The sequence below is a fragment of the Babylonia areolata genome, chromosome 12, assembly GCF_041734735.1.
Source record: "Babylonia areolata isolate BAREFJ2019XMU chromosome 12, ASM4173473v1, whole genome shotgun sequence".
NCBI classification, from domain to species: domain Eukaryota; kingdom Metazoa; phylum Mollusca; class Gastropoda; order Neogastropoda; family Buccinidae; genus Babylonia; species Babylonia areolata.
Genome location: NC_134887.1, coordinates 30888825 through 30915301, shown reverse-complemented (window position 1 = coordinate 30915301; position 26477 = coordinate 30888825). Strand labels below are relative to the sequence as shown.

Here is a 26477-nt window from a genome sequence, read left to right as displayed (position 1 = left end):
TGTGGCTGTCTTCACCTCTACACTCCATCTCGCTCACTACGATCAGCTTCGGATCCACTCTGTTTATGCATACCCAGATTCAAGCTCTCGACTGTTCTTTCTCTGTCTCTGGATCTTGCAACTGGAATGAACTTCCTCTTTCACTTCGTCAAGTCTCCACACTCAGCTCTTTCAAGCAAAACCCACCTCTTCCCAAAACAGCCTCCCTTGAGGTGGGGAAGAAAAGAGTATATTCCAACATTGAGTGCGCAATGCTTATCAGTTCATAAATAAAGAAATATCTAGATGAGTTTTGTATTTGAAATTATGTAAATGAAAGTCAAGATAATTGTCAAACGTATTCACTGTTCCTGCGGAAACAACATCTTGTGACAAATTATTCCACTGAACAAGTGTTACTTTGTTAGTCAAAAAATAAATGAAATAAATACATAAATGAATAATATTTTTTTTTTAAAGTGCAAATCTGGAAGTTTCAACTGAAACTTTTAACAGTTTGTAGGAATGGCCTCTTGTAGCAGTGTCCTCATTCAATCGATAGGGTCTGCAACATTCGCTGTTGATTTGTTCAGTCATTCAATCCATCTCTTTTTTTTTCTTAAGTTTCTTTTCTTTTCTTTTTTCACTGGTGTGTATATAAGCATGATTTGTTTTGGACATAATTGTACCTACATATATGGGGATTCCATGTATGTCAGTGTATTAGATGCCGGGTTGACACTGTGACATGTATGTCTGTAAAATGTATGTCAATGATGTAAACTGTATCCGTATGAGAAAGAGAGAGAGAGGGGTTTTGAATTTTTCCATGAACAGGTCTTCAAGACCTAAAACATCGTACAGTTCAAGTTCAAGTTCAAGTTTGAATTTTTCCGGCAAAAAGACCATAGATACCCACACCGAAACCGAAACCTGCTGTCAGTGTTTGTCGAGTTTTCTTTTCTTGATCTTGATCTTGATATTTGTTGTTTTATATTTTAACAAACTAACTCACTGATGCGCATTTTCATTATTTTGCTTTCATTGTGAAGGTATCAAACAGTGTATATACTACTAAACGTTAACGATTCGCATTTACTTGGGAAAAATCTTACTTCCTTTTTCGCATTGTCAGTGTTTTACTTTCGTCATCAACTATGAAGAGTATATATATATATATATATATATATATATATATGATTGTTTGTGTGTGTGTAGTGGTCAAAATTTGTTACCTGACAGTTTTGTTTGCTGTTCTGCTTTACATGATTCTTCTGTGAACTATTCAAAAAGCTCAGCTGGTGAAAGACATAACATAAGCTTTGTATCACTCAATGTTAGTGGGTTGCGAAGTAGGTTAAAACATACTGAATAATTATTTGTTACGCACATTAGTCAGCATGATGTTATTTTATTAACAGAAACAAAAACAGACAAGCAAGATCACTTATTCTAGAAAATGTTTTCGATGAACCTGGGTATACAATACATGTATTCAGTCGAAAATGTTCATCGTACCAACGTTCAGGTGGTGTTGCTTTTGCATACAAAAAGAAATATTGTAATTATATAACCACTCTACCAAACAAAGACAGCAACTCAGCATGGTTCATGATAAAATCATCTTTAACAGGATATGATAAAGATGTGTGTGTTGGAGTGGTTTACATCCCTCCTGAAGGATCAGTGTATAGTAGTGTTGATATGTTTGATGATGTTGAAAACATGCTCTTTGATATACAAAGTGAATATGATTGTTATATTCTGTTAGCAGGTGACTTTAATGCTTATACTAAAAATTTGAAAGATTTTATTGATCAACATCAGAGTGACAGTAAAGGTCCATTCCGTGATTTGATCAATGTTTTAGATGAGCAGTTATATCCAGTTAAGTGTAGACATAATCAAGATAATCGTCGACCAAACAACTATGGGTATAGATTGATTGACTTGTGTAAATCGTCTTCATTGTATATTCTTAATGGAAGAGCAGGGAGAGATGACGGAATCGGAATGTTCACTAGTAATGGCTGTAATGTGGTTGACTACATGATTGGATCCCCCTTTTTGTTCACAAAAATAACAGATTTTACTATTTCCCCATTTGATTATTATTATCTGATGTACATAGCCCGTTGATCTTGTCTCTGGCTACTGAGTGTCACATATTGAACCATAAAAATCATACTGATACGGCTGTCATACCGTGTCATAAAAAATGTGCCACATCAAATTTAACAGGTCAGAATGAAATAATACGAAAATGGGAACATGAAAAGGCTGCTTCTTTTCAAGAAAAATTGTCTAACGCTGAGCTTACACACTTAAATGACGCAATCGATGCTGATGATATTGACGTCATAAATGATAAGCTCGCAAGCATTCTGATTCAGACGGCAAAAGATACGCTCGGGACATATCAAATTCGTACTTCTAAGACAAAACACAGAGATAGTCACAGTTGGTTTGATTCCACATGCAAATGAAGCAGATCAGAATATTTCAAAGCTAAACACAGAGTAAACAAAAAGAAATTCTAGTAAAAATAGAGACACGCTGGAAAGAGTCAGCAAAAGTTACAAGTCCGTTTTAAAGAAAGCAGAAAAGACGTGGAGAAAAAAATAGCACAGAGAACTACGAAGCTTACACAAAAGCAGTTCAAGAGAACTATGGAATAGAATTTTTTTTTAAATGAAAACATCATGTCCCATAAATTTAGAAGACATGTTTCACCATTTCAGCAACCTTAGCGTTAATGATAATGAACATATTGACAGTACAACGACAATGCACATTGTCAGTTTAGAGGATAATGATGATATTCTAAATGCATGTATTACTGACGATGAAATTACTTCAGCCATCAAAAGACTGAAGAAAGGCAAAAGTGCCAGTGAAGACATGATTCGTAATGAATATATCATCAACAGCGTTCCTTTGCTGACAGAAACATACTGTAAATTATTTAACAAGATACTGGACGAAGGTGTTTTACCAGAAAAATGGGTATCCGGCTTGATATTGCCATTGTATAAAGGCAAAGGTGATACACTTGACTGTGATAATTATAGGGGACTGAATAACTTTGCTTGGCTGTGTTGGAAAACTATTCACTTCAGTGTTAAATGCTAGACTGACTGATTATATCAATGTAAACAATATACTTTCAGGGTCCCAAGCACTAAATCAGTCCCATTCTACATTTGATCAAATGTTTGTTTTGAAATCACTAATTGATATTTTCTGTATGAAAAAGAAGAAACTTTACTGTGCTTTTGTTGATTTTAAAAAAAGCCTTTGATTCAGTTTGGAGAAGTGGGTTATGGCAAAAACTTGTTCATGAAGGCGTGAAGGTAAAATTTTGCAGGTCATAATGAACATGTATGATAGAATTAAGTGATGTGTGTTTTTCAATGGTGAAAAATCTGATTTCTTTAGCATTTCTAAGGGTGTACGACAAGGAGAAAATCTCTCGCCTTTGCTTTTTTCTCTGTATCTCAATGATTTAGAGTTGTATTTGACTGAGCATAAGAGTCCGTCTGTTGATCTTTTATTGAATGTTAACATTTCAGAGTTAGATAATTACTTGCAATTATTTGTACTGTTGTATGCAGATGACACAATTTTACGTTCAGAGACGAAAGAAGGATTACAACAGTCTCTCAATGTTTTTCACAAATATTGTTTAAAATGGAAACTAGTGGTCAATGTAAAGAAAACTAAAGTGATGATATTTAATTCTACAAACAAGCTAAAGCCTGTTTTTAAGTTTGGTGATGCATGTTTGGATGTTGTCAATTCTTTTAAATATCTTGGCATCGAATTTAGTAGAAACGGAACTTTTTACAAAGCTAAAAAAATTATTTATGAACAGGGACAAAAAGCTATGTTTTCGTTACTTCAGTCAGCCAGAAATCAAGATTTACCTTTACATATCATTCTGGACATGTACCAGTCTATGATTGTTCCTATTTTGTTTTATGGTGCAGAAATATGGGGTTATGAAAATGTAGATATACTTGAAAAATTAGAATTGAAATTTTTGAAACGCTTGTTCAAACTGAACAGAAATACTATGACCCAAATTGTTTATCTCCTATTTATCCAATTAGTGTGTTAGTGAAAATGAGATTAGTTCGATTTTGGACCAGCTTAGTGATATCAAGCGCAGAAAAATATCCTGGGAAAATATATTTGATATTACTTGACTTATATCGAAATGGTTTTTATACTTCAAAATGGATGAGTTGTATCAGACAAATTTTAGTAGAAGCAGGGTATGACTGTGTTTGGTATGCTCAATTCTTCTTTTGCAACATCTCCACTGGCTCCCTGTCTCACACCAAATAAAGTACAAGATCAGCACTCTATGTTATAGATGTATTCACAAAACTGCCCCTTGCTATCTCTGTGGCTGCCTTCACCTCTACACTCCATCTCGCTCACTACGATCGGCTTCGGATCCACTCTGTTTACGCATACCCAGATTCAAACACTCGACTGTTGGCCGCCATTCTTTCTCTGTCTCTGGACCTTGCGATTGGAATGAACTTCCTCTTTCGCTTCGTCAAGTCTCCACACTCAGCTCTTTCAAGTCTGGCCTTAAAACCCACCTCTTCCCAAAATAGCCTCCCTTGCCTGCCCTTCCTTGTCTTTAGTTTCTACAGTTTTAGAGTTATGCATGCGTGTGAATGACTGGTGTGAAAGTGCTTTGATTTGTCTCTGCACAAGATTCAGCGCTATATAAATACCATTATTATTATTATTATTATTATTAGCCCCCCAAAAACCTAACAAAACAAATCACACATGTCATCATTATTTCATGATAACCACTATTTTGTGGGTGTTTACTTTTCAGCTTGTGATTCACGCAGTTGTTTTTCATCAGGTTGTAATCTAGTTCTCACTTTGTGTTGAGCCACTTTGAAATTTTTCTTGAACAATAAAAGAAAACTAAGAAGGTCCAGTTCTAAATTCATAATGAAAAACGAACAAACAAACAAAAACTGAATAGCATCCATCTCTGAAAAGCAAGTTGTTGTTTTATTAGAAAGATGGATAATGAAATAATGCTGATGGTGTTAATTCTAACTGTGATAATGATAACAGAAAAATATATGTATATCGTACATACCTCCAAATTTAATGGGAGCTCAACACAGTGATAGTAGTAAACCTTTTTATTCTGTGTTTTTTTGTTTTTGTTTTTTTTTGTTGTTGTTGTTGTTTTTAAGAGAGAAAGAGAGAGAGAGCAAGAATGTATAGAGAAACCATTTTAAAACAAAGTGTGGAGAAAGAGACAGAGAGAGAGACAGAGAGAGAGACAGAGAGCAGGCATGTGTAGAGAAACTATTTCAAAACAAATGGTATTATATTGAATCACTAAATGATCATGCAGTGCAGTCATTAAAGATTACATAGACATACCATCTCTGTCTGTCTGTCTGTCTGTCACTTTCTCTCTCTCTCTCTCTCTCTCTCTCTCTCTCTCGTATTTCTTTATTTTCTTAATCATTGTTTCCCACCAACAGTTGCATTTCAAAATGTTTATTATCTATGAACATGAGATTATATGCATCTTGTTCTATATAAATAAACAGAACAAAATTTGTTGTCATATGCAGATAGTGAGACAAATGAACCAGATGCCTTCTGATCAACGTGCCCCGGATACCCAGGATCCCACTGAGGATGGTACCCATGACAGTAAAAAAAAATTTTTTTCATTAATTTTTGTCTCCACCATGAAACATATTGTATAATATAATTATATTCCTCGCTCACTAAACTACCAAACAACAACACCACACACACACACACACACACACACACACACACACACACCTCATGAAACATATTGTGTAACATATATTCCTCGCTCACTATACTACCAAACAACACCACCACCACGCAATCATGCACACGCGCACACCATAACACAACATACACACCATGAAACAAATTGTGTAACAAATATTCCTCGCTCACTATGCTACCAAACAACAACGACCACACACACACACACACACAACGTGAGGTTCTAACTAGTGATGATTTAAGGCATGGGTGGGGTGGGGGAGATGATGGATTTTCATCTAAAATCACAAATGTGGGTAGATGTTAAGCAAAAGAACGAACACACACACACACACACACACACACACATGCACGCACATAAGAAAGTGAAGTTTGGCATGCAAGTACTGTAAGTTACAGTCAACATGAGGTTTCAGTTTCAGTTTCAGTTTCAAGGAGGAGTCAGACTGTATCCACCGAAAAAATAAAAAGCCAACAAAAAAAGCCTGACCTATGCATGAACTGGTCATGATAGTGAGGCCTTGAGACTGAGGCGCACACACACACACACACACACACACACACTAATACTATGTAGCAACAATATGAAATGCTGGAATGTATGTAGATTCTGAATGAATGGGTCACAAACAGGAGCGATACTTTTTTCTTCAGTTGTTAAAAATGTGCGTGAGGTTGATGTCGCTGTGACAGCAGAAATGTCTCTGTGACAGCAGAAACTGACTTGACTTCGCCTTCTTGTTTCTGGTTCCGCGACAATTGAAAATGTTTTGCACGACGAACAAGTTCAACTTTCGTGCCACTTATCAGTTGTCCGTTCTTTTTGAAATACTCTTTCGGTTCTTTAACTTTCATGGAGTCAAACGCACTTTCAGTTTCAGCGGACAGAGTCACCATGTTGCCTTATCCCGACGTCCCAAGGTGAAGGGATTGAACTTTTCACTGACTTCTGGTTTCCTAACGAACAAGGTCTATATCCAAGGCATAGGAAAAAGGAATGAAAGAATTAAGTATAATAAACACATGAAGTATGAAGCAGATTGACTCTGAATCTTTCTGGCTTTCTCACAGGCAGCCACAATTAAAGGCCACATGAGGCTGATTCTTCCAGCGCATGTTCAATGTACCTCTAAGCCAGTATGCAATCATGTGTGGACTTTTCAGTCTACAAGAAGATGCTGAGTACTTAGGCCAGGTAGACCTTAAGTTTAGAGCGTCTTTGTGTGTGTTTGTGTGTGAGTGAGTCACAATGAGCACATATAAGCACAACCGCAAGTGTACTTTTGTCACATTCATTAGACATCACTTAATTCAGCTCCATATTTTATTTTGGAAGGGGTGGGGTTTGTTTTTCAGATACGATGGCAAGTGCGTCATCAGATTACGAGTGTCCCGTGTGTCATGACGACTACATTGACCCAAAGATTTTACCATGTGGACACCTGGTGTGCCAGAGTTGTGTGCTGTCCTGGCTTGATAAGGAAGGGAGACAAGCCTGCTGTCCACTGTGCAGAGCGTCCATTATCTCCCCCAATGCTGCCGGTCCTGCAGACTTTGCCGCTGAAGTGAACGCCCTGCCGACCGATTTGCACACCACCGCATTGGTGGAGAGCCACAAAATCCTGCGAGGGCCTCATGTCTGCGGCCTGTGTGAGAATAATTTTGCCGCCGTCTTTTTCTGCATCCAGTGCATGGTCAAACTTTGCACAAACTGCGAGAAGGGCCACAGGAAGATCCCCGCCCTCAAGCGCCACATCCTGGAAGACGTCAACAACCTGAATGTTGAGAGCCTGGCGAGGAGTGGTCAGGTGATGTGCAAGGCTCACCCTGACAGGCTGGCTGAGCTGTACTGCCCCGTCCACGAAGAGGTCATGTGCAGTGTGTGCAGCACCACCAGTCATGGAGCTTGTGCCGCCATGAAGATACTGGCAGACATGGCAACAGACACCAGGGCGGAACTCAACCAACGAGCGCAGAAACTGAGGACGAAAGAATCAAAGATGGTGAAACGCGTAAGCATCAGACTCTGTCTTTTGTTGCATAGTATAGTCCATGCAGTCAACCACACTGGGACATATCAGCACTTAAAACCAACCATTGATCATCTAGACCCCAAATAAAAAAGAAAGAAAAATGATGATAAAAAAGGAATAGAAATTTAAGCACAAGCAAAGTTACACACATGGTGAAGGGGGTTAGCGTAAGAATGTTTATCTTTTGTTGCATATAGTCTATGCAGGCAGACTGAAAAACTAAACACTGATCCCACAGAACCTGAAACACACACACACACACACACACACACACACACACACACACACACACGCCTGGAAAAGAAGATTGAGTACAAGCAGAGCCACACCCATGAACACAAACTCAGGACAAGCTCCAAACATCAACTAAACCCTGGCAAGAGAACCTAAGAAATTAAGCCAAACATAAACGCAATAATACATAACACCAAAAATGAAAAATAACAAAGCATTAAAAGGAGAAGTTCAGTACACATATAATATATAGGAACTTTACATTCTAAATTTCCTTTTCTTCAGACTCGGACATTGGTTATGGAAATGAGAAACTGGTCATGCAGTGTTATGCGGGGTGATTTATCTGTTCTTAATGAATTGTTAATGGTTTGTTTATGGCCTGGGAATGCTGAAGAAGAAGTTGATGGTTCCCTGGTGATCACTTGCACCAAGTCATTGAGCCTGGGTATGACTGTATGTTTGGGATTCTGCATAGGCAGTGGAGGGTTATGCCATCAAATTATCTGTGGTGACCGATGGATACTTTTACAAAATTGGTCCTTTTGAAAATATGATTTCAACATTTCCAGCAGTAAGTAAAAAAAAAAAAAAAAAAAGAAAAAGAAAAAAAAAGAAAGCTGTATCCTAAAATGTTTGAACTGCAAACAAAACATCTGATGTGAAAAATTGTATTCTTTTACCAAAAAGGTGTGAATTTAAAATCAATCATAGATCATAGCAAAGAGTAACGCACGAAAGGAAAAACTGATTTTTCCTAAAGAAAAGAAATTGTCTTTTGAGCTTTCATAAGGGCTAAGTTTTGTTAGGGTTTTTGTTTCGTTTGTTTGTTTCTCAATTGGTTAAAAAAAAAAAAAAAAAAAAAAAAAAAAAAGTGGCTTAATTTTGACATGAGATCTTTTGGCAAACCACATGTTTAGACCAGGATAAATTGTTACGTTCCTATCAATCATAGTTCATTATTACTGAGACTCTGTAATAGCATCATCTTCAAACTATTTTTCTGAAGCATTGTGGAGGACTGGTAAATTGTGGGAAATGCTTTGGCACTTTTATCCTGTTGTATTCTTCATAGATTCAGTTTAAAGGGGGTGAAGATTCCTATGGTTCATATGTGTCTGTTCTTTTCATCAGTAACAAGAGAGGCAAGGCCTTCAAGACTCACTTGTGATACACTTTTTTTTTTAAATCCAAGCTTTTTATGTATTGAGTATAATTTCACAATGTAATGTTTAAGATGAGAAAGATCAGTTTAAAGCAAATTAAGTCCCCTAGCATTAATTACGGAGTAATTTCCTTTTTTTACCAACTGCACCAAAACGTTTGCAAAATAAATAAAACTTCCATGCTCAGCAAAAGAAGTTCCTGTTTGAACAAAAAAATGATAATAATGACTGCTCTTGTTGTTGGGTCAGAATATCAGATCAAAGTGCCAAGTTTAGAGAATACAAAAAATATAAATATAACAGTAAATGCAGTTTGCATATAATTAGGCTTCATTTTTTATTTTTTTGTGCCCATCCCAGAGGTACAATATTGTTTTAATTATAAACAAGCTGACTGGAAAGAACTTAATTTTTCCTATTTTTATGCCTAATTTGGTGTCAACTGACAAAGTATTTGCAGAGAAAATGTCAATGTTAAAGTTTACCACGGACACACACAGACACACACACACACACACACACACACACACACACACACACACACAACTGAACACCGGGTTAAAACATAGACTCACTTTGTTTACACAAGTGAGTCAAAAATTCGAAAATATTTCTTTGTTTTCTGCTGACAGCAGGGAAGTCACTTTATTTGTTTAGTAGTTGTTGTTTTTTCTTTGTGCTCACATGGACCATTTTGAATCATATAATCTCTGTAACTGATGACATTTTGAATTTCTTTTGTCAGCCAAGAGGGGTTTATCCTACAGATGCTGAACTCTTTTGATTTGGAGAGTGGCATGTCTGTATTTACAAATAGATATGTTGCAGAGAACAGAGAGGGTGTGTGTGAAGAGAGACGTTGTTGTGTGCTGATGTAAATTAATTTGCTGACTGATTTCTCTTTCTTTAAGCCGTAAGTACTGTGCACAATCATTTCCTTAAGCGACAGCACTCCCACCCCTGCCTCTCTACTCTGGTGAACAGGACACTTGGCCAATCAACAAAAAATCTTGCTCACAGTTTCAGTAGCTGCTTACTGCATTTTCTCCTTTATTTTCTTCTTCTTCTTTTTTTCCAGTTAAAATCTGCAAAAGACCACTTCCAGAGCATGCACAAGAAAGGCCGGGACATATTTGACGACCTGCACAAGGCTTTGGATGCACATCATCAGAAGCTGACCAGCATAATACAAGCACAGGAGGACGACTGCATGAAGTAATGATAATAATGATAATGATAACGTTAATGATTATAATGATGATAAAAATGATAATAATGATAAAAATGATAATAATGATAACGCTAATGATTATAATAATAATGATATGATAATGATAATAATAATAATGGTGATGATTATGAGAATAATAATGATGATAATAATCATGATAATAATAATAATCATGACAATGATAATAATAATAATAATAATAATGGTATTCATATAGCGCTGAATCTTGTGCAGAGACAAATCTAAGTGTTTTCACACCAGTCATTCACATGCATGCATAACTCTAAAACTGAAGAAACTGAAGACAAGGAAGAGGTAGGGGAGGGAAGCTATCTTGAAAAGAGGTGGGTTTTAAGGCCAGACTTGAAAGAGCTGAGTGCGGAGACCTGACGAAGCAAAAGAGGAAGTTCATTCCAAATACAAGGTCCAGAGACAGAGAAAGAACAGCGTCTAACAGTGGAGTGTTTGAATCTGGGTATGCATAAACAGAGTGGATCCGAAGCCGATCGTAGTGAGCAAGATGGTGTGTACAGGTGAAGGCACCCACAAAGACAGGAATGGGCAGATTTGTGAATACATTTATAACATAGCGTGCTGATCTTATACTTTATTCTTTGTGAGACAGGGAGCCAATGGAGATGTTGCAAAATAGGAGTGATGTGGTCAGATCTTTTCTTTGTGAGGACGAGTCACGCAGCAGTTTTGTATGCGCTGAAGGGACTGAATGAATGAAGCAGGCAAACCAGACAATAGGGAGTTACAGTAGTCAAGATGAGAGAGAATGAGAGAAACGACAAGTCTAGATGTGGCGGTGGACAGATATTTCCGAATGGAACTGATGCGTCGCAGTTGACAGTAGCAGGTGACAGTAGCAGGATTGACATCTCTGACTGATAAATTTTTGCATGGACAGTGTGTTGTCAAGGACAACGCCGAGGTTCCTGACTGAGCTGGAAAGAGGGATGGATGTACTGCCAAGTTTGATTTTGTCAGCTGTGATGGAAGAGAGTTTTTGTTTAGTTCCTGTGATCATTACTTCGGTTTTGTCTGCATTCAATTGTAACTTATTTAGAGTCATCCAGTTTTTAATGTCCATGAACCATTCAGATGTTTCTTGTAAGAGCGAGGACAATTTTTCAGGGGTATCACTCTTCTGAAGTTGAGCGTCAACAGCACAGGAATGATGACTAACATTGTGGTGGTTGATAATCTCAGCAAGAGGAGCATTGTACAGTGTGAAGAGAACTGGGCCTAAAACAGATCCCGGTGGGACTCCGTGTTTGATTTTAACAGGTTCAGACTGGAAATTATCGACAATGACAGACTGGAATCGATCAGTGAGATAAGATTTGAATCAGTTGAGAACAGTGCTGTTGATGCAAAATGTAAAATGAAGACGGGGAAAAAGGATTGAATGGTCTATTGTGTCAAAGGCGGCTGACAAGTCAAGAAGATTGAGAAGGGAAATTTTTCCTGAGTCAGACACCAGCAGTGGATTGTTCAGGATGTGAAAGAGAGTGGTTTCGGTGCTGTGGGCGGCACGATATGCAGACTGAAAAGGGTGAAGGAGATTGTTGAAACAAAGATGGTTGTTGAGTTGCTTCAGGACAGATTTTTCAAGGAGTTTGGACTGGAAAGGAAGGTTAGAAACTGGTCGATAATTTTTCAAAATATTTGCATCAAGGTTGGGTATCATACAGCACAAAATCTTGTGCATGGCCAAAGTGCTTACACACATTGATTCACGTGCGTGCATAGCTCAGATTCAGAAGAATGAAAGAAGGTGACACTTATGAAACCTGAGGTTCGAATTTAGCGGGTGCCAGGGTGCAAATGCTCGGGCACGCAAATTTTCTGTCGAGAGTGCCCAGTTGACACTCAAAAATTGATAGAAAGAAAATTAATTAAAAGACTCACCAAGAAAGCAAGCTTGAACGTGGTTGATCAAAATGCAGTGTCAGCTGCTGCAGCTCGCTTCGCGGAGCAGCATCTTTGTTTGTGCGTGATTGGATGTTGATGTTCATGGGGCATTAGCGACAAACGATGTTTCCCATCTTCAGTGTTGAAAGAAAGGCTCCCGAAGAAAGACTTTCCTTGGCACATTTTATTTCATTTTTATTATGCTGGCACTCAAAACCACAATTGGGCACTCAAATGTTTTGTCCAGAGTGCCCGACTGGCACTCAAAAAAAAAAAAAAAAAAGTTAAATTCGAACCCTGAAACCTGTATATAGAAAGATAAACTGTAGACTGGGAAGAAGTAGGGGGCGGCTGTTTGTGTATGGCTGTTTGTATTTGTATTACTCATTTTGTCACAACAGATTTCTCTGTGTGAATTCAGGCTGCTCTCCCCAGGGAGAGCGCATTGCTACACTGAGAGCACTACCCATTTTTTTTCTATTTTTAAAAATATTTTTCTGCCTGCAATTTTATGTGTTTTCCTATCAAAGTGGATTTTTCTACATAATTTTGCCAGGGACAACCCTTTTGTTGCCATGGGTTCTTTTTCGTGTGCTAAATGCATGCTGCACACGGGACTCCAGTTAATCGTCTCATCCGAATGACTAACGTCCAGACCACCGCTCAAGGTCTAGTGGAGGGGGAGAAAATACTGGTGACTGCCGGTGGGATTCGAACCAGTGCACTCAGATTCTCTTGCTTCCTAGGCGGGCTCATTACCTCTATGCCAACACTCCACTTGTGTACTATACCTGTGATTTGCGCATTCAGTGATATACATTCAACTTTTATTGCTCTGTCTGTGATTTACGTTTAGCTTTTATGTGGCTTAATTGCATAGTTGAATTGATTTATTCACAGAGTTTTTTCCTTTTGTATGAAATATTTGGTTGTTTTGCTCTCCTGTTTTCATATACTCACATTGATGCCCTGAGTACATTTGTGTGTGCATGTGTGTGGGGGTTGGTGGGTGGGGTGTGTGTGTATGGGGGGTGTCTTTGTGTGTGAGTGTTGGGGGGGATGTGTGTTTGTCTGTGTATGTGAATGTTTTCTTTTTGTACACATGCGGCCTGTCCCCCATTTGGATAATCTGAAATCAAGTTAAGTTATAAAGGTAGATTTTTTTTTTTTTAATTTATATCATATTTGTATTTCAAATTTTCATATTTTACAGTTTGGATTACAGTGTGATAAGTTACTTTGATGGTGATTGTGCAGTGTTATTGCTTCCCTCTCTCTTCCACCTTTTGCCCCATTCCCTCCCCCCTCACGGATCATATGACTTGTGAGTGAGTGATTCTTTTATTTTGGGCTCGAATGCGTTTGATTCGTATGATGAAATTATTGTTAGCTTTATTTGAATTTTTCTAAAAAGAGCTTTTAACTTTCTGTCCCTCTCTTATGGTGAGCCTGAAGGCAAATGTCTGTACCCTGTGTGTTTCAGACACATGAGGGATTGATTGATTGAAAAGAGGTGGGTTTTAATGCCAGACTTGAAAGAATGCAGAGATTTGACAAAGCGAAAGAGGGAGGTGGTTCAGAAGCGTAAGGGTCTAAGACTGAAAAAAGAGCGGCAGTTGACTGTTGAGTGTCTGAATCTGGGAACACAGAAACAGAGTGGATCTGAAGCTGGGGTGTGGAGGTGAAGGCGGTCACAGAGACCGGAAGGGTCAGGTTTGTTCATACATTTTTTACATAGCATGATGAACTTGTACTTTATTCTGTGTGAGACAGAGAGCCAATGGAGAGATAGCAAGAGAGGAGTGGTGTGCTCAGATATTTTCTTTCTGAGGACAAGTCTGGTGGCAGAGTTATGTTACGAGCTGAAGGGAGTGAATTTGGATGAAGCAGGCAAACCAGACGAGAGAGCGACAGTAGTGGAGGTGAGAGAGAGAGGAGGGACACGATGATTTTAGCTGTTGCATCTGTGGACAGGTCACTGGGAGTGACAAAGACCGGGGCCGCCCTGACACAGAACGCCACAGCTGTGGAACGTGTGGCCCAGTCTGCGTCAGAAGGATCCTTGCTGCAGATGCGTCAGTCCCTGAGGGCCCGTTTGGACGACCTTGAGAAACAGAGCGACAGACCCGTGAAATAAAACTGAGGTTTTCAGCCCGGACTGGGAGAAAGTGAAGGGAGAGATCGCAAATCTGGGTAACGGAGCGTTGATTTATTTCTTGTGGGTATTTTGAATGCTCTATAAGTTGGTCCGACTCCAAGTGAATCCTTTCTGGGTAATGGAGCAGTGAGTTATTCCGTCTGTATTGTGGGTGTTTTTGACACTCGTTAAGTTTGTTCAAACAAATATTTTAGCTTTGTGTGTCTTCCTCTCTGTGTGTGTATGTGTATGTGTCTGTATCTGTGTCTGTATGACTTCCTCATTTTTTTTTGGTTTCTCTCATGATAGAGCAGTGTTTTCTTATAGTTTTATGATACCACAACTGTTATGGGATTTTTGTTGTTGTTTTTATATCTATATGAATTGATCAACACCATGTTTGTTTTTTGCTTTTATCAGTGAAAGACAGAAATCAGCAAGGCTGCATGCTTACAGGTCAGGATGTCAGTGAAGGGTTGTCACCTCACTGAGATCAGACAGAGCTTACAGGTCAGGATGTCAGTGAAGGGTTGTCACCTCACTGAGATCAGACAGAGCTTACAGGTCAGGATGTCAGTGAAGGGTTGTCACCTCACTGAGATCAGAGCTTACAGGTCAGGATGTCAGTGAAGGGTTGTCACCTCACTGAAATCCAACAGAGCTTACAGGTCAGGATGTTAGTGAAGGGCTGTCACCTTCAGAGCTTACAGGTCAGGATGTCAGTGAAGGGCTGTCACCTTCAGAGCTTACAGGTCAGGATGTCAGTGAAGGGCTGTCACCTCACTGAAATCAGAGCTTACAGGTCAGGATGTCAGTGAAGGGTTGTCACCTCACTGAAATCAGACACAGCTTACAGGTCAGGATGTCAGTGAAGGGCTGTCACCTCACTGAGATCAGACACAGCTTACAGGTCAGGATGTCAGTGAAGGGCTGTCACCTCACTGAGATCAGACACAGCTTACAGGTCAGGATGTCAGTGAAGGGCTGTCACCTCACTGAGATCAGACACAGCTTACAGGTCAGGATGTCAGTGAAGAGCTGTCACCTCACTGAGATCAGACACAGCTTACAGGTCAGGATGTCAGTGAAGGGCTGTCACCTCACAGAGATCAGGTACAGATTACAGGTCAGGATGTCAGTGAAGAGCTGTCACCTCACTGAGATCAGAGCTGACAGGTCAGGATGTCGGTGAAGGGCTGTCACCTCATAGAGATCAGATACAGCTTACAGGTCAGGATGTCAGTGAAGGGCTGTCACCTCGCTGAGATCAGACACAGCTTACAGGTCAGGATGTCAGTGAAGAGCTGTCACCTCACAGAGATCAGATACAGCTTACAGGTCAGGATGTCATTGAAGGGCTGTCACCTCATAGAGATCAGATACAGCTTACAGGTCAGGATGTCAGTGAAGGGCTGTCACCTCACAGAGATCAGATACAGCTTACAGGTCAGGATGTCAGTGAAGGGCTGTCACCTCATAGAGATCAGATACAGCTTACAGGTCAGGATGTCAGTGAAAGGTTGTCACCTTACTGAAATCAGACACAGCTTACAGGTTAAGATGTCAGTGAAGGGCTGTCACCTCACTGTGATAAGACAGAGCTTACAGGACAGGATGTCAGTGAAGGCTTGTCACCTCACTGTGATAAGACAGATCTTACACGTCTGGATGTCAGTGAAGGGCTGTCACCTCACTGAGATCAGACACAGCTTACAGGTCAGGATGTCAGTGAAGGGCTGTCACCTCACAGAGATCAGACACAGCTTATAGGTCAGGATGTCAGTGAAGGGCTGTCACCTCACAGAGATCAGACACAGCTTACAGGTCAGGATGTCAGTGAAGGGCTGTCACCTCACAGAGATCAGACACAGCTTACAGGTCAGGATGTCAGTCACTGTTCTTTACCTGGACTTCTTCCTCATGGGACTGCTTTGCTTCAGTGTTCAGAAAAATGAATGACGCTGTTGAAAAGTGCACAGAAAGCAACAACTGCACTTTAAACTTACACCACACTGATTTCACACACCATGGTTCATACCCCCCCCCCACCTCCTCCCTTCCCCTCTTTCCGTTTTCACTTGATTGTCTGCAAAGAAAAAAAAAATGTTGCAAACTGATAATTTCTGTCTTTAGTGCCTGCAGCCGCATTGCTGACGCTTTTCTCTGCATCTGTGGTCAGGATTGGTCGCTGTCAGCAATCTGTCTGGACGTGAACAGGAGAGCATTGTCAAAGTGGGAGACAGGGTAGAGCGTGGGAAGGACTGGAACCATAGAAAGATGGTTTGTGCAAAAAACAAAAAAAAAACAAAAACAAACAATAACCCAAAGAAAAGAAGAAACAAAACCAAAAACAAAAAAAAGAGAGTAGTTGTGAGACTGGGAGAATTCACCTTCTGATTGGGAGGGATTGTAGAGGGAGGGAGAGACAAACCAATTTCATTGATTTTTTGACTGGTTTATGTAAACAATGTGAGTCTATGTAATAACCCCATGTTTGGTTGTGTGTGTGTGTGTGTGTCTGTATGTATATCTGTGTGCATGGTAAACTTTAACATTGTCATTTTCTCTGGAAATACTTTGCCAGTACCAAATTTTGATAAAACATCGTGGGGAAAAAAAAATTCACAGTCATACCAGTAACAGGTTGTAAGTCTTCTGGATCAAGCTGTATTTCCAGATCATCAATGCTTTATTTCATTGAGGATCCGAATCCAAAAACAATCACAATTTATGGTTTGGTTTGAAGGTGGCCTGAACTTGTTTTTTTTTATTCGCAATTCAAAGAAAAGAAAAATACAAATTGTAGACAGAACACAAACATTAACAACACCATCGATGTGTTAACTGCATATGAATATTTCAAAGTGGATACTGAATTAAGTAAAATGAACATGAAAGAGAAATTGAATGGACTGCCTTGTAGTTTCTGTCACCCTGTCAAACACGCACATCTAGAGAAAACGGGCTACATGTTGTGGCGTGCCTGAGGCGATGACAACATCTCCTTGGACTTTGAGAGAAAGGGTGCTTTCCAAATGTACATTATTATCATTATTAGTACTAGCATTATTATTATTACTACACACACACATACACAGACACACACATACACACACACACACACACATACACACACAGAGAGAACATAAATTATTATATATAATATAAAAAAAAAAATTTAAAACAGAGTGCAAACACACCAGCACCTCAGAAACACTTTTACAGATAACCCCAACTGCTAGTGCTGTATCAGATCAGTGTATGTATGTAGGTTGTGTGTGTGTGTGTGTGGATGGAGAAGGAAAGAGTAGTTCTGTGACCACTGGGAGGTCAGTTCTTGCTTTTATTTATTAATTTTCTTTTTATAAGAAAAAAAGTTTTTATTGATCATAATTTTGTAATTAATACATATGATATTGTAAACTGAAGTCACAGTGTTGTTTCCATTGTAACAACTAAGACTGATATAATTCAGCAAAAATTCAGTTCAGTTATGACCGCGGATGAAGAGTTTCACCCCTATAAACAGGTGTGTGTATAATTTAGAACCGGTAAATGAAGAATGAAAAGAGCATGAAAAAAAAAATGAATACGATATTACTGGGTAGGACATGTGCAGTTTATAATATGAACACAGTAAGGTCAGTTCTTGCTGTTGGTCCTGTGCAGGGTAGCTGCCCCTCACACGCGGGGACGGTCACAGGGATTGAAGGGAGAAGAGTGCGCGTTCATTGGGACAGCGGGCATCAGGACTTGTACGCGATGGGCTTTTATGGTCGGTATGAGGTAAAGCTCTGTGCAATGCGCACGTTGTGACTTGACACACACGCATTGACTGGTCGGGTTTTTTTTTTTTGGGTTTTTTTTGGTGTTGTTGGGGTTTGGGGTTGTTGTTTTTTCAATAGTTTATTTTATTCTGTACAGTACAGAGCTTTTTGTGAGAAAACTGATTTGATAGACATGATTATTTCAAATAAAACTCATGGATCAAATTCATCATTATAATTCAAAGTGGAGTTGCATTTCTGACCAATGTTCAAGTTATGACTGATGTAATCATTGTGTCATTTCTATTCAAACCAAGTGGGGCGACATTTCTGATCCATATTCCAGTTATGATTAGTGTTGTTATTGTGTCAGATAAATGGTTCCATTTGATTTATCTTGTTGTTGTTTTTTTGTTTTGGGGGGTTGTTTTTTTTGTTTTGTTTTTGTTTTTTTGGGGGTTTTTTACTTTCCTTGCGTCACTCTTTTGAGAGCATAAATAGCCTTATTGTTTTGTTTAGAAAGGTGATCTGATGATCATGTTCACACAGATGGTGAGGTGGGTGTTGGGTTTCTGTGGTCTGACAACATTCCAAAGTAATTATTTTAGTTTTTGTTGAACATCACGCATAATTCATATAGAATTTGCCAACAGTGTGAAACTGATTACATCTTTTATAGCATTTTCTTTGACTTAATCTTGTGTCATACATTTTCAGTAGTATTTTCTTATGGATGCCCGGATTTTGGTACATTGATTTTCTGTGACTGAATATGTTTATTAATCCTTTCACCACCAAGCTCGCATTTATGCACAGGCGTGGTAGAGGACCCATGTCATTGAAAGGTGGCCATTCATTGGTCTGTTATCCATGAACCTACTGCTCTTAATGTTTGGTGGTAGGACAGGCCATATTTTCTATACATCACGGGGGGAATCCCCAGCTATTCTTAGCCACTGTCTTTTCTGTGTTTACACCACAAGGGAATTTAGTACTCCAGATTGACTGGCGGTGAAAGGGTTAAGTGTTCCCTTTTTTTATATGTATACTTTTTTTTTTAATTTTGCAAAAACATGTATACAATACAGAGAATTTGCCAATAGTGTGAAACTGATTACATCTTTTATAGCATTTTCTTTGACTGAATCTTGTGTCGTACATTTTCAGTAGTATTTTCTTATGGATGCCCGGATTTTGGTACATTGATTTTCTGTGACTGAATCATGTTTATTAACCCTTTCACCACCAAGCTCGCATTTATGCACAGGCGTGGTAAGAGGACCCATGTCATTGAAAGGTGGCCATTCATTGGTCTGTTATCCATGAACCTACTGCTCTTGATGTTCGGTGGTAGGATAGGCCATATTTTCTATACATCGCATGGGGGAATCCCCAGCTATTCTTAGCCACTGTCTTTTCTGTGTTTACACCACAAGGGAATTTAGTACTCCAGATTGACTGGCGGTGAAAGGGTTAAGTGTTCCCTTTTTTTATATGTATACTTTTTTTTTAATTTTGCAAAAACATGTATACAATACAGAGAATTTGCCAATAGTGTGAAACTGATTACATCTTTTATAGCATTTTCTTTGACTGAATCTTGTGTCGTACATTTTCAGTAGTATTTTCTTATGGATGCCCGGATTTTGGTACATTGATTTTCTGTGACTGAATCATGTTTATTAACCCTTTCACCACCAAGCTCGCATTTATGCACAGGCGTGGTAGAGGACCCATGTCATTGAAAGGTGACCATTCATTGGTCTGTTACCCATGAACCTACTGTTCTTGATGTTCGGTGGTAGGATAGGCCATATTTTCTATACATCGCATGGGGGAATCCCCAGCTATTCTTAGCCACTGTCTTTTCTGTGTTTACACCACAAGGGAATTTAGTACTCCAGATTGACTGGCGGTGAAAGGGTTAAGTGTTCCCTTTTTTTATATGTATACTTTTTTTTTTAATTTTGCAAAAACATGAATACAATACAGAGGACAGTATGAACAAACAGTATAAAACGAACAATAGCATTCACTATAGCAAAAAAAAAAAAAAAAAGACATAATCAAAAGTAAAGTATAAAAAGCAGCAACAACAAACATCCAACAACAACAAAAGAAAACAAAACAAAAGAAAAAAAAACTTGTCCAGTTATTCAATCAGTCAGTGTTTACACATTATTGACTGCAGTGGTGATGATGATTTAAGATGATATGAATAATAAAGAGACCAGTTGTAACACAGCAATATCATTAATTACATCAACTGTTACAGTAATGGCTATCCATCTAGCCCTTGAGCGCAGGAGTACTCCTTCCATCTTCTTTTTTCTAATATCTACAAGCTCTGACTTCTTCCCTTCTAATCTATCATTTTCTTGACATGTTCTAACATTCCAGCTTTCTAAGTTCTGTATTTCTGTTTCTAACTGTTGTTCTTCCCCCTCTGTTTTACATTTTTTTTGCATTTTGGAGTATGAGATTGTTTTTGATCTAATCTTCATTAACATAACATCTAACAATAATTGGTGTGATGTTACAAACTGTATTTCTGACATTGGAATGTTTCTTAATTCTTCATAATTGTATACTGGAACTGCATATTCTCTAATAACATGATTGATTTCTTCTTTGATTTCATTTACATAATCTATATCTTTCAATAAAGAATTGTTGAATTTCCAAAAAGACCTTCGTTTAATTTTTTCACCAAATGAAACTTTAAGAACTATCATTGAATGGTCTGTCCTATAGCCATATTGGATGTCTGCTCCATGTACATACTGTATCAAACATTTAGACATAAGGAAGAAGTCCAAACGGCTCTGTTGAAAAGGGGATTGTCTACGCCATGTAAAACGTGTACTGTCAGGGTTTAAGTCTCGCCAAGCATCATACATATCTAAGTTTATCAGAATATCTTCTACATTGTCTCTAGCTTTGGGGTTATTTATGTGTTTATAATTAAAATAATCTTTATGTGGGTCAAGAACTAGATTCCAGTTGCCTCCAATAATCAAATTTGAGTATCCAATCTCTGTGATATTTTTTTTCCAGTTCATCGTAAAATTCTGGGGAATCTTTGTTTGGGCCATAAATGTTTAAATCAAGAAATCCTTTTCTATTGCTGTGAAGGAAATAAGTATGTAGTTTCCATTAGGATCCTTGTACACCTTCTTGATTTTAAATTCAAAGTTGTTATTGAACATAACAGCAACACCTCTGGATTGTGAATTATGAGATGCAAAGTGACAGGTGTAACCCCATTCAGATCTAACATAAGATTCAATGTTTGGGTCAATATGTGTATCTTGAAGGAGATAAATGGAGTGTTTCTTTTGTCTAAGAAAGTGAAAAACATCTCTTCTCTTTTTAACGTTACCCAGTCCATGACAGTTCGTGGAAACAATGCTAATATCTTCCATTTTATCATATTATTATTGTGGCAAATATATCAAGTAATTAATGGCTTAACTATATTTTCTAATGGAGTCTAGAGGGCATCCACTCATTCTATTGTTTGCATGGTTACATAGTACAACTGTGCAAAGGCTTTCATATAAAGCAAAATACACTGCTTATGAGGACCCATCACTGAGTGACAATCATTTATATCATCCACGATAAGACAAGTTCAAATAAAAACAATGAAAACAAAGGCATTTGTTGTTTCGGGTTCCCCAGCTTTGGATTCTGGTATGTTGTCCACTAGCAGGTTCCATCCACAACCATACTGCTCTGAGTCATTGTTTCCCTTTCAAAGAGCTGCAGTATGCATGCTTTGTTTATTAAGCATATCAAAAAGATCGCCGTTGTTTTTTTTGTGTTTTTTTACCACATCTACTTCTTCCTACAGTTTGTCTTTCTTTCTTTCTCAACGACGTTGAATCGTTCTTCCAACGCTTCTATTTTGTTCGTGAATTTATAAGTGACATCATCAATTTTTGTTTGAATGTCTGTTTTCATTTTGGAAATATCACCTTTAGACGCCAGACTGTCCTGCAGACTGTCAAACCGCTCACTGATCTCTCTCATGAACACCATGAATCTCGACTCCATGTCTCTCTCCTCCTGATGCTCTTCTTTCAGACTAAGGTTTTTGATGATGTGTTTAGGCATGTCTGGACTGTCGCCCTCAATGCTAGAAGTGGATCCTGGCTGCTTACGTTTAAACTGAGCAAGCATGTTTTTGTAACCTGTAGACATCGCACTCGTGTTTTCGTTTGTTTCTTCTTCCTCCCTTCTTTCCCTCTTCTCCCTCCTCCATTTTTCTTTTGTTTTCTTCCCTTTCCTTTCTTTGAAACTTCAAAACGACCCACCATGTAAATTGCAACACACATGTCAGTCTTCTGATTTTAGTCAGTCAAGTTTTTGCAAACAATGTACTCACTTCATTCCAGAATAGAAGAGAAACACAAACAGGCGCAGCACCAATTTTCTTTAAAGTTGACACACGAAGAAATCACAGTCACCTCACTCAGTGAACTCCTCCCAGTTTTTTGTTGTTGTTTTTTTTGTTCTTGATATGATGTTCTGACGGTTGGTGTCATGTACTGTACCGTTTGCTCCTCTTCGTGGAGTGTATATACAAATTCACCATGTTAGAATGCATATTCTTGATTTAAGACGAGGTCCTCTCTCTCTTAAGAGAGTCAAATGAGACCTGTGAACCTATGTATGTCTGAATATTATTTTCAGCCTTAATTGCTTGAAGCTTCTAGAGTAATATTAAATGATTTTCACAGAGAATTTCACCATCTAACCATGTGTGTAGGCAAGTATTTCTGACATGATTTGCATCATGGGCAATAAACTAGATTGGAAATGCTGTTTGGAGCTTGATTGTGTGTGTGTGTGTGTGTGTGTCTGAGTGTGTGTGTGTGTGAATGTGCATGTGTTGTTTTGCTCAATTCCTCTGGAGATGTAACATACCATTACATTCCTGTCCACACACAGAATGCACCCCCCCCCCCCCCACCCACCCCCCCACACACACAGAGCCCTTTCCAAGGTCACTGATTCTGATATCCCTGCAAGTGAAAAGGTCAAAGGGAAGAACAAACACTCAAACACATGAAGTACAAACACAGTGATACTCGGCTGCAAGTTTGGTTCATTTCATTCACTTGAATTGACGCAGCACATGAATGATGATAAAAATGTCAGTATGATAATAATATATCAACCAAGGCAATACACACACACACACACACACACACACACACACACACACACACGTGTGTGTGTGACACACACACACATATGAAACATCTCACCACCAATTCCATTGCGCAACATCAGTGTCGACATGAACAAGCACGCATGCGCACTCAGACACACAACCACAGAAGATAGGGCTAATTTTTTTTTTTATTTTTTTTTAATCATGTTGGCACGATTGACATAGATATACAGACATCATGAGAGAAATACGTTAATGAATGGGGCAGGGTGGCTACTAGATGAGGACCTGGTCTGAAGACCGGATGCTGAGGCTATGACTGTGAAAGCATCACAAGCTGACGGGAGGCCGAAGATTACAAACTCACCAGATGTGAACAGAGCCTTTCACACACACACACACACACACAGAAGCAGAGCAACAACAGCTCCAGTCAGACAGCTGTCATGTTGCACCCTACAGGCAGGGTGGATGTCCTGTGGGAACATGGTGATGAAATCAAACCATGCTGCTTAGGTTTGAAATGTAATTTTGAGGTAGTAGTTCAGAGCCAGTTTCAATCTGCGGATGGTCAGGAAGGGCTTACCCTACCCTCCCCCCCCCTGCAAAGGGCCATTTCAGGGCTGATCACCTGTCACTTCTTAAAACCACCCAGAGAGAACACAAAATAAATTTGAAAGGGTGACTAAAACAAACGCAGTTGGCACAGGAGTACCCAGCACCAATACCAAGCTGTGTGGCGTCAGTGGCAGCAGTTCTTTGCCAACCAGTCACCGTTTCTGTAGAGACAAGCAGTATCTGGTAGCTGTCAAGGTAGACCCTTTATGAGCACTGTTCTGCTCTCTTGATTAATCTACCACTTCAGAGACACACAAACCAGTGCCAACAGGAGAAGCATCTCCTTGTTTGCAGATTCGTTAAAGGCGTTTTCAGCAAGAGGTCCCCACCTGAGCAGCAGATGTGAACAGAGCCTTTCACACACACAGAAGCAGAGCGACAACAGCTCCAGTCAGAGAGCTGTCATCATGGACCCCACAGGCAGGGTGGATGTCCTGTGGGAACATGGTGATGAAATCAAACCATGCTGCTTAGGTTCGGAAAGTAATTTGAGGTAGCAGTTCAATCATGATGTTCGTAATTGTCAGAACCCAACCGAGGGCAAAGAGGCCTTTTCAGGACTGAGCAAGGGTTGTTTCAGTGTGATGGGCCGTGGCTGGTCGTCCACTGTGATGCTGGGGTGAAGCATGAAGCTGCAGGCTGCCCACTGCCCCCCTTGGACACTTCAGGCCTTCAGGTCACCCAAACAGCGGGTCATGCAGATCCTGCCCACCCTTCACTTTGTCACCGTCTTGAAAGGAGGATGAGGGTGGCACAATGGTTAAGATGCTCATCTGCCAATACAGAGTCCCCAGTGAGGGTCTGGTTTTGAATCCCGCTCTTCTTCCTTCTCCCAAGTTTGATTGGAAAATCAAACTGAGTGTCTTAGTCATTTGGAATGAGACGGTACACTGAGGTCCTGTGTGCAGCATGCACTTGGCGCACTGAAAAAGAACCCGTGGCAGCGAGAGTGTTGTCCTCTGGCAAAGTTCTGCAGCAGAAATCCACTCCGATAGGCACACAAATACATACGCATGCACTGAAAGCCTGACTAAGTGTGTTGGGTAATGCTGCTGGTCAGGCATCTGCCTAGCAGAAATGGGTGTAGCACATATGGATTTGTCCAAATGCAGTGACGCCTCCTTATTTCAGTTTTCAGTAGCTCAAGGAGGCGTCACCGACTGCGTTCGGACAAATCCATATGCACTACACCACATCTGCCAAGCAGATGCCTGACCAGCAGCGTAACCCAACGCGCCTAGTCAGGCCTTGAATGCAAAAGACACATCACAATATTTCTGAGGTTGGGATATGGGCGCAGAGAGATAACTCAGTACTATGACGCCTTTATCAAGCCTGCTGTCGGCTTTGCCAAACAGTGAAATGCCCAGTTTTATGTGCTGAATCATACCATGGCCAACAAAGAATGCCCCATGGGAACCATGGCAAGACAGTGGCGGCGGACGGGTGGTCATTTGAGTTTGAGAAACTGAAACTGAAACTTGAGGGAGATGTATGGGCAAGAGATGCTGCACAAGAAGCGGTATCTCCCCACTGCCTCCAAGAAAGAATAACATGCGAATGTCCAACTCAAGTGCACCAGCAGAAATGGCCAGTAATGGTTTTATACTGCATGCGGAAGTAGTACAGCCCCTTCGTCTTTCCATCAAGGCTGAGAGAACTGGCAACTTCAGGCATCAGAATACCTTCATCAGGGCACAATCTTTGTGCTAAACCCAGGTTACTAAACCTCCAGTACCTATTTACTTCTTTTTTCCATTCCGAAATGTTCCTGGTATTCATGTAAATGAAAATAATATACACTGATATACAAAACTTATGATTGTGATTGATATGTTTCAGTGTATTTGAGGTTATGATACAATGTTTTTGGTTTGAGTACAAATATATCATTATTTTTATTTTTTTTTTTTAATTGTAAAACAACAACAAAAACTGTACCTCCACCAAATAAAGCAACTGGGACAGACACACCTTTGAGACAGACCCTCAGCTGATGATGAGGAATGACCGCTTCTGGGGAAGGCTGAATGCTGGAAACTGAGATGGTGGGCTCAAGAGAGGCCAGGTGGGGCATGGGAGAACATCAGTGTCTTGTACGGCTGTTGTCAGTGCCTTCATGTGCAACCATGAATCAGTAGATGCAATCACTGAAATCTACAAGATTTCAATTTGCAAGAAAGAATATATATAATGTTAAATTTGTTTTCCAAAGAAATGATTTAACACTGATTGAAGTTTTAATAAAATATTTAAATGATGAAGCTTTAGTACTCTTGTTTTGTTTTTAACCACTGTGGCTGTATGCAAAATGTGCTTTCTAAAAACAAGATTAATATTTTTTTCATTTTGGGGGTTAAAATTTCTTTTAATTTGTATAATCTTAATCC

At 39.4% G+C, this 26477-nt stretch overlaps 1 protein-coding gene across 4 annotated transcripts; it reads left to right on the top strand.

Annotated features, from left to right (window-relative positions):
• Window positions 1–891: 891 nt before the first annotated feature.
• LOC143288527 (E3 ubiquitin-protein ligase TRIM56-like) lies at window positions 892–23117 on the top strand. Of its 4 annotated transcripts, none has more exons than XM_076597111.1 (7): window positions 892–917; window positions 5611–5688; window positions 7156–7811; window positions 10311–10447; window positions 14358–14576; window positions 16700–16800; window positions 18190–23117. In XM_076597111.1, the coding sequence occupies exons 2-5, from the start codon at window positions 5619–5621 to the stop codon at window positions 14518–14520; spliced, it is 1026 nt and encodes a 341-aa protein (XP_076453226.1). In that variant the 5' UTR covers window positions 892–917; window positions 5611–5618; the 3' UTR covers window positions 14521–14576; window positions 16700–16800; window positions 18190–23117. The 4 variants fall into 4 exon arrangements, with proteins under 4 accessions (XP_076453226.1, XP_076453225.1, XP_076453228.1 ...); XM_076597110.1 differs by having other exon boundaries at window positions 893–917; window positions 5607–5688; XM_076597112.1 differs by lacking the exon at window positions 892–917 and adding an exon at window positions 3316–3332 and having other exon boundaries at window positions 5607–5688.
• The last annotated feature ends 3360 nt before the right edge of the window (window positions 23118–26477 follow it).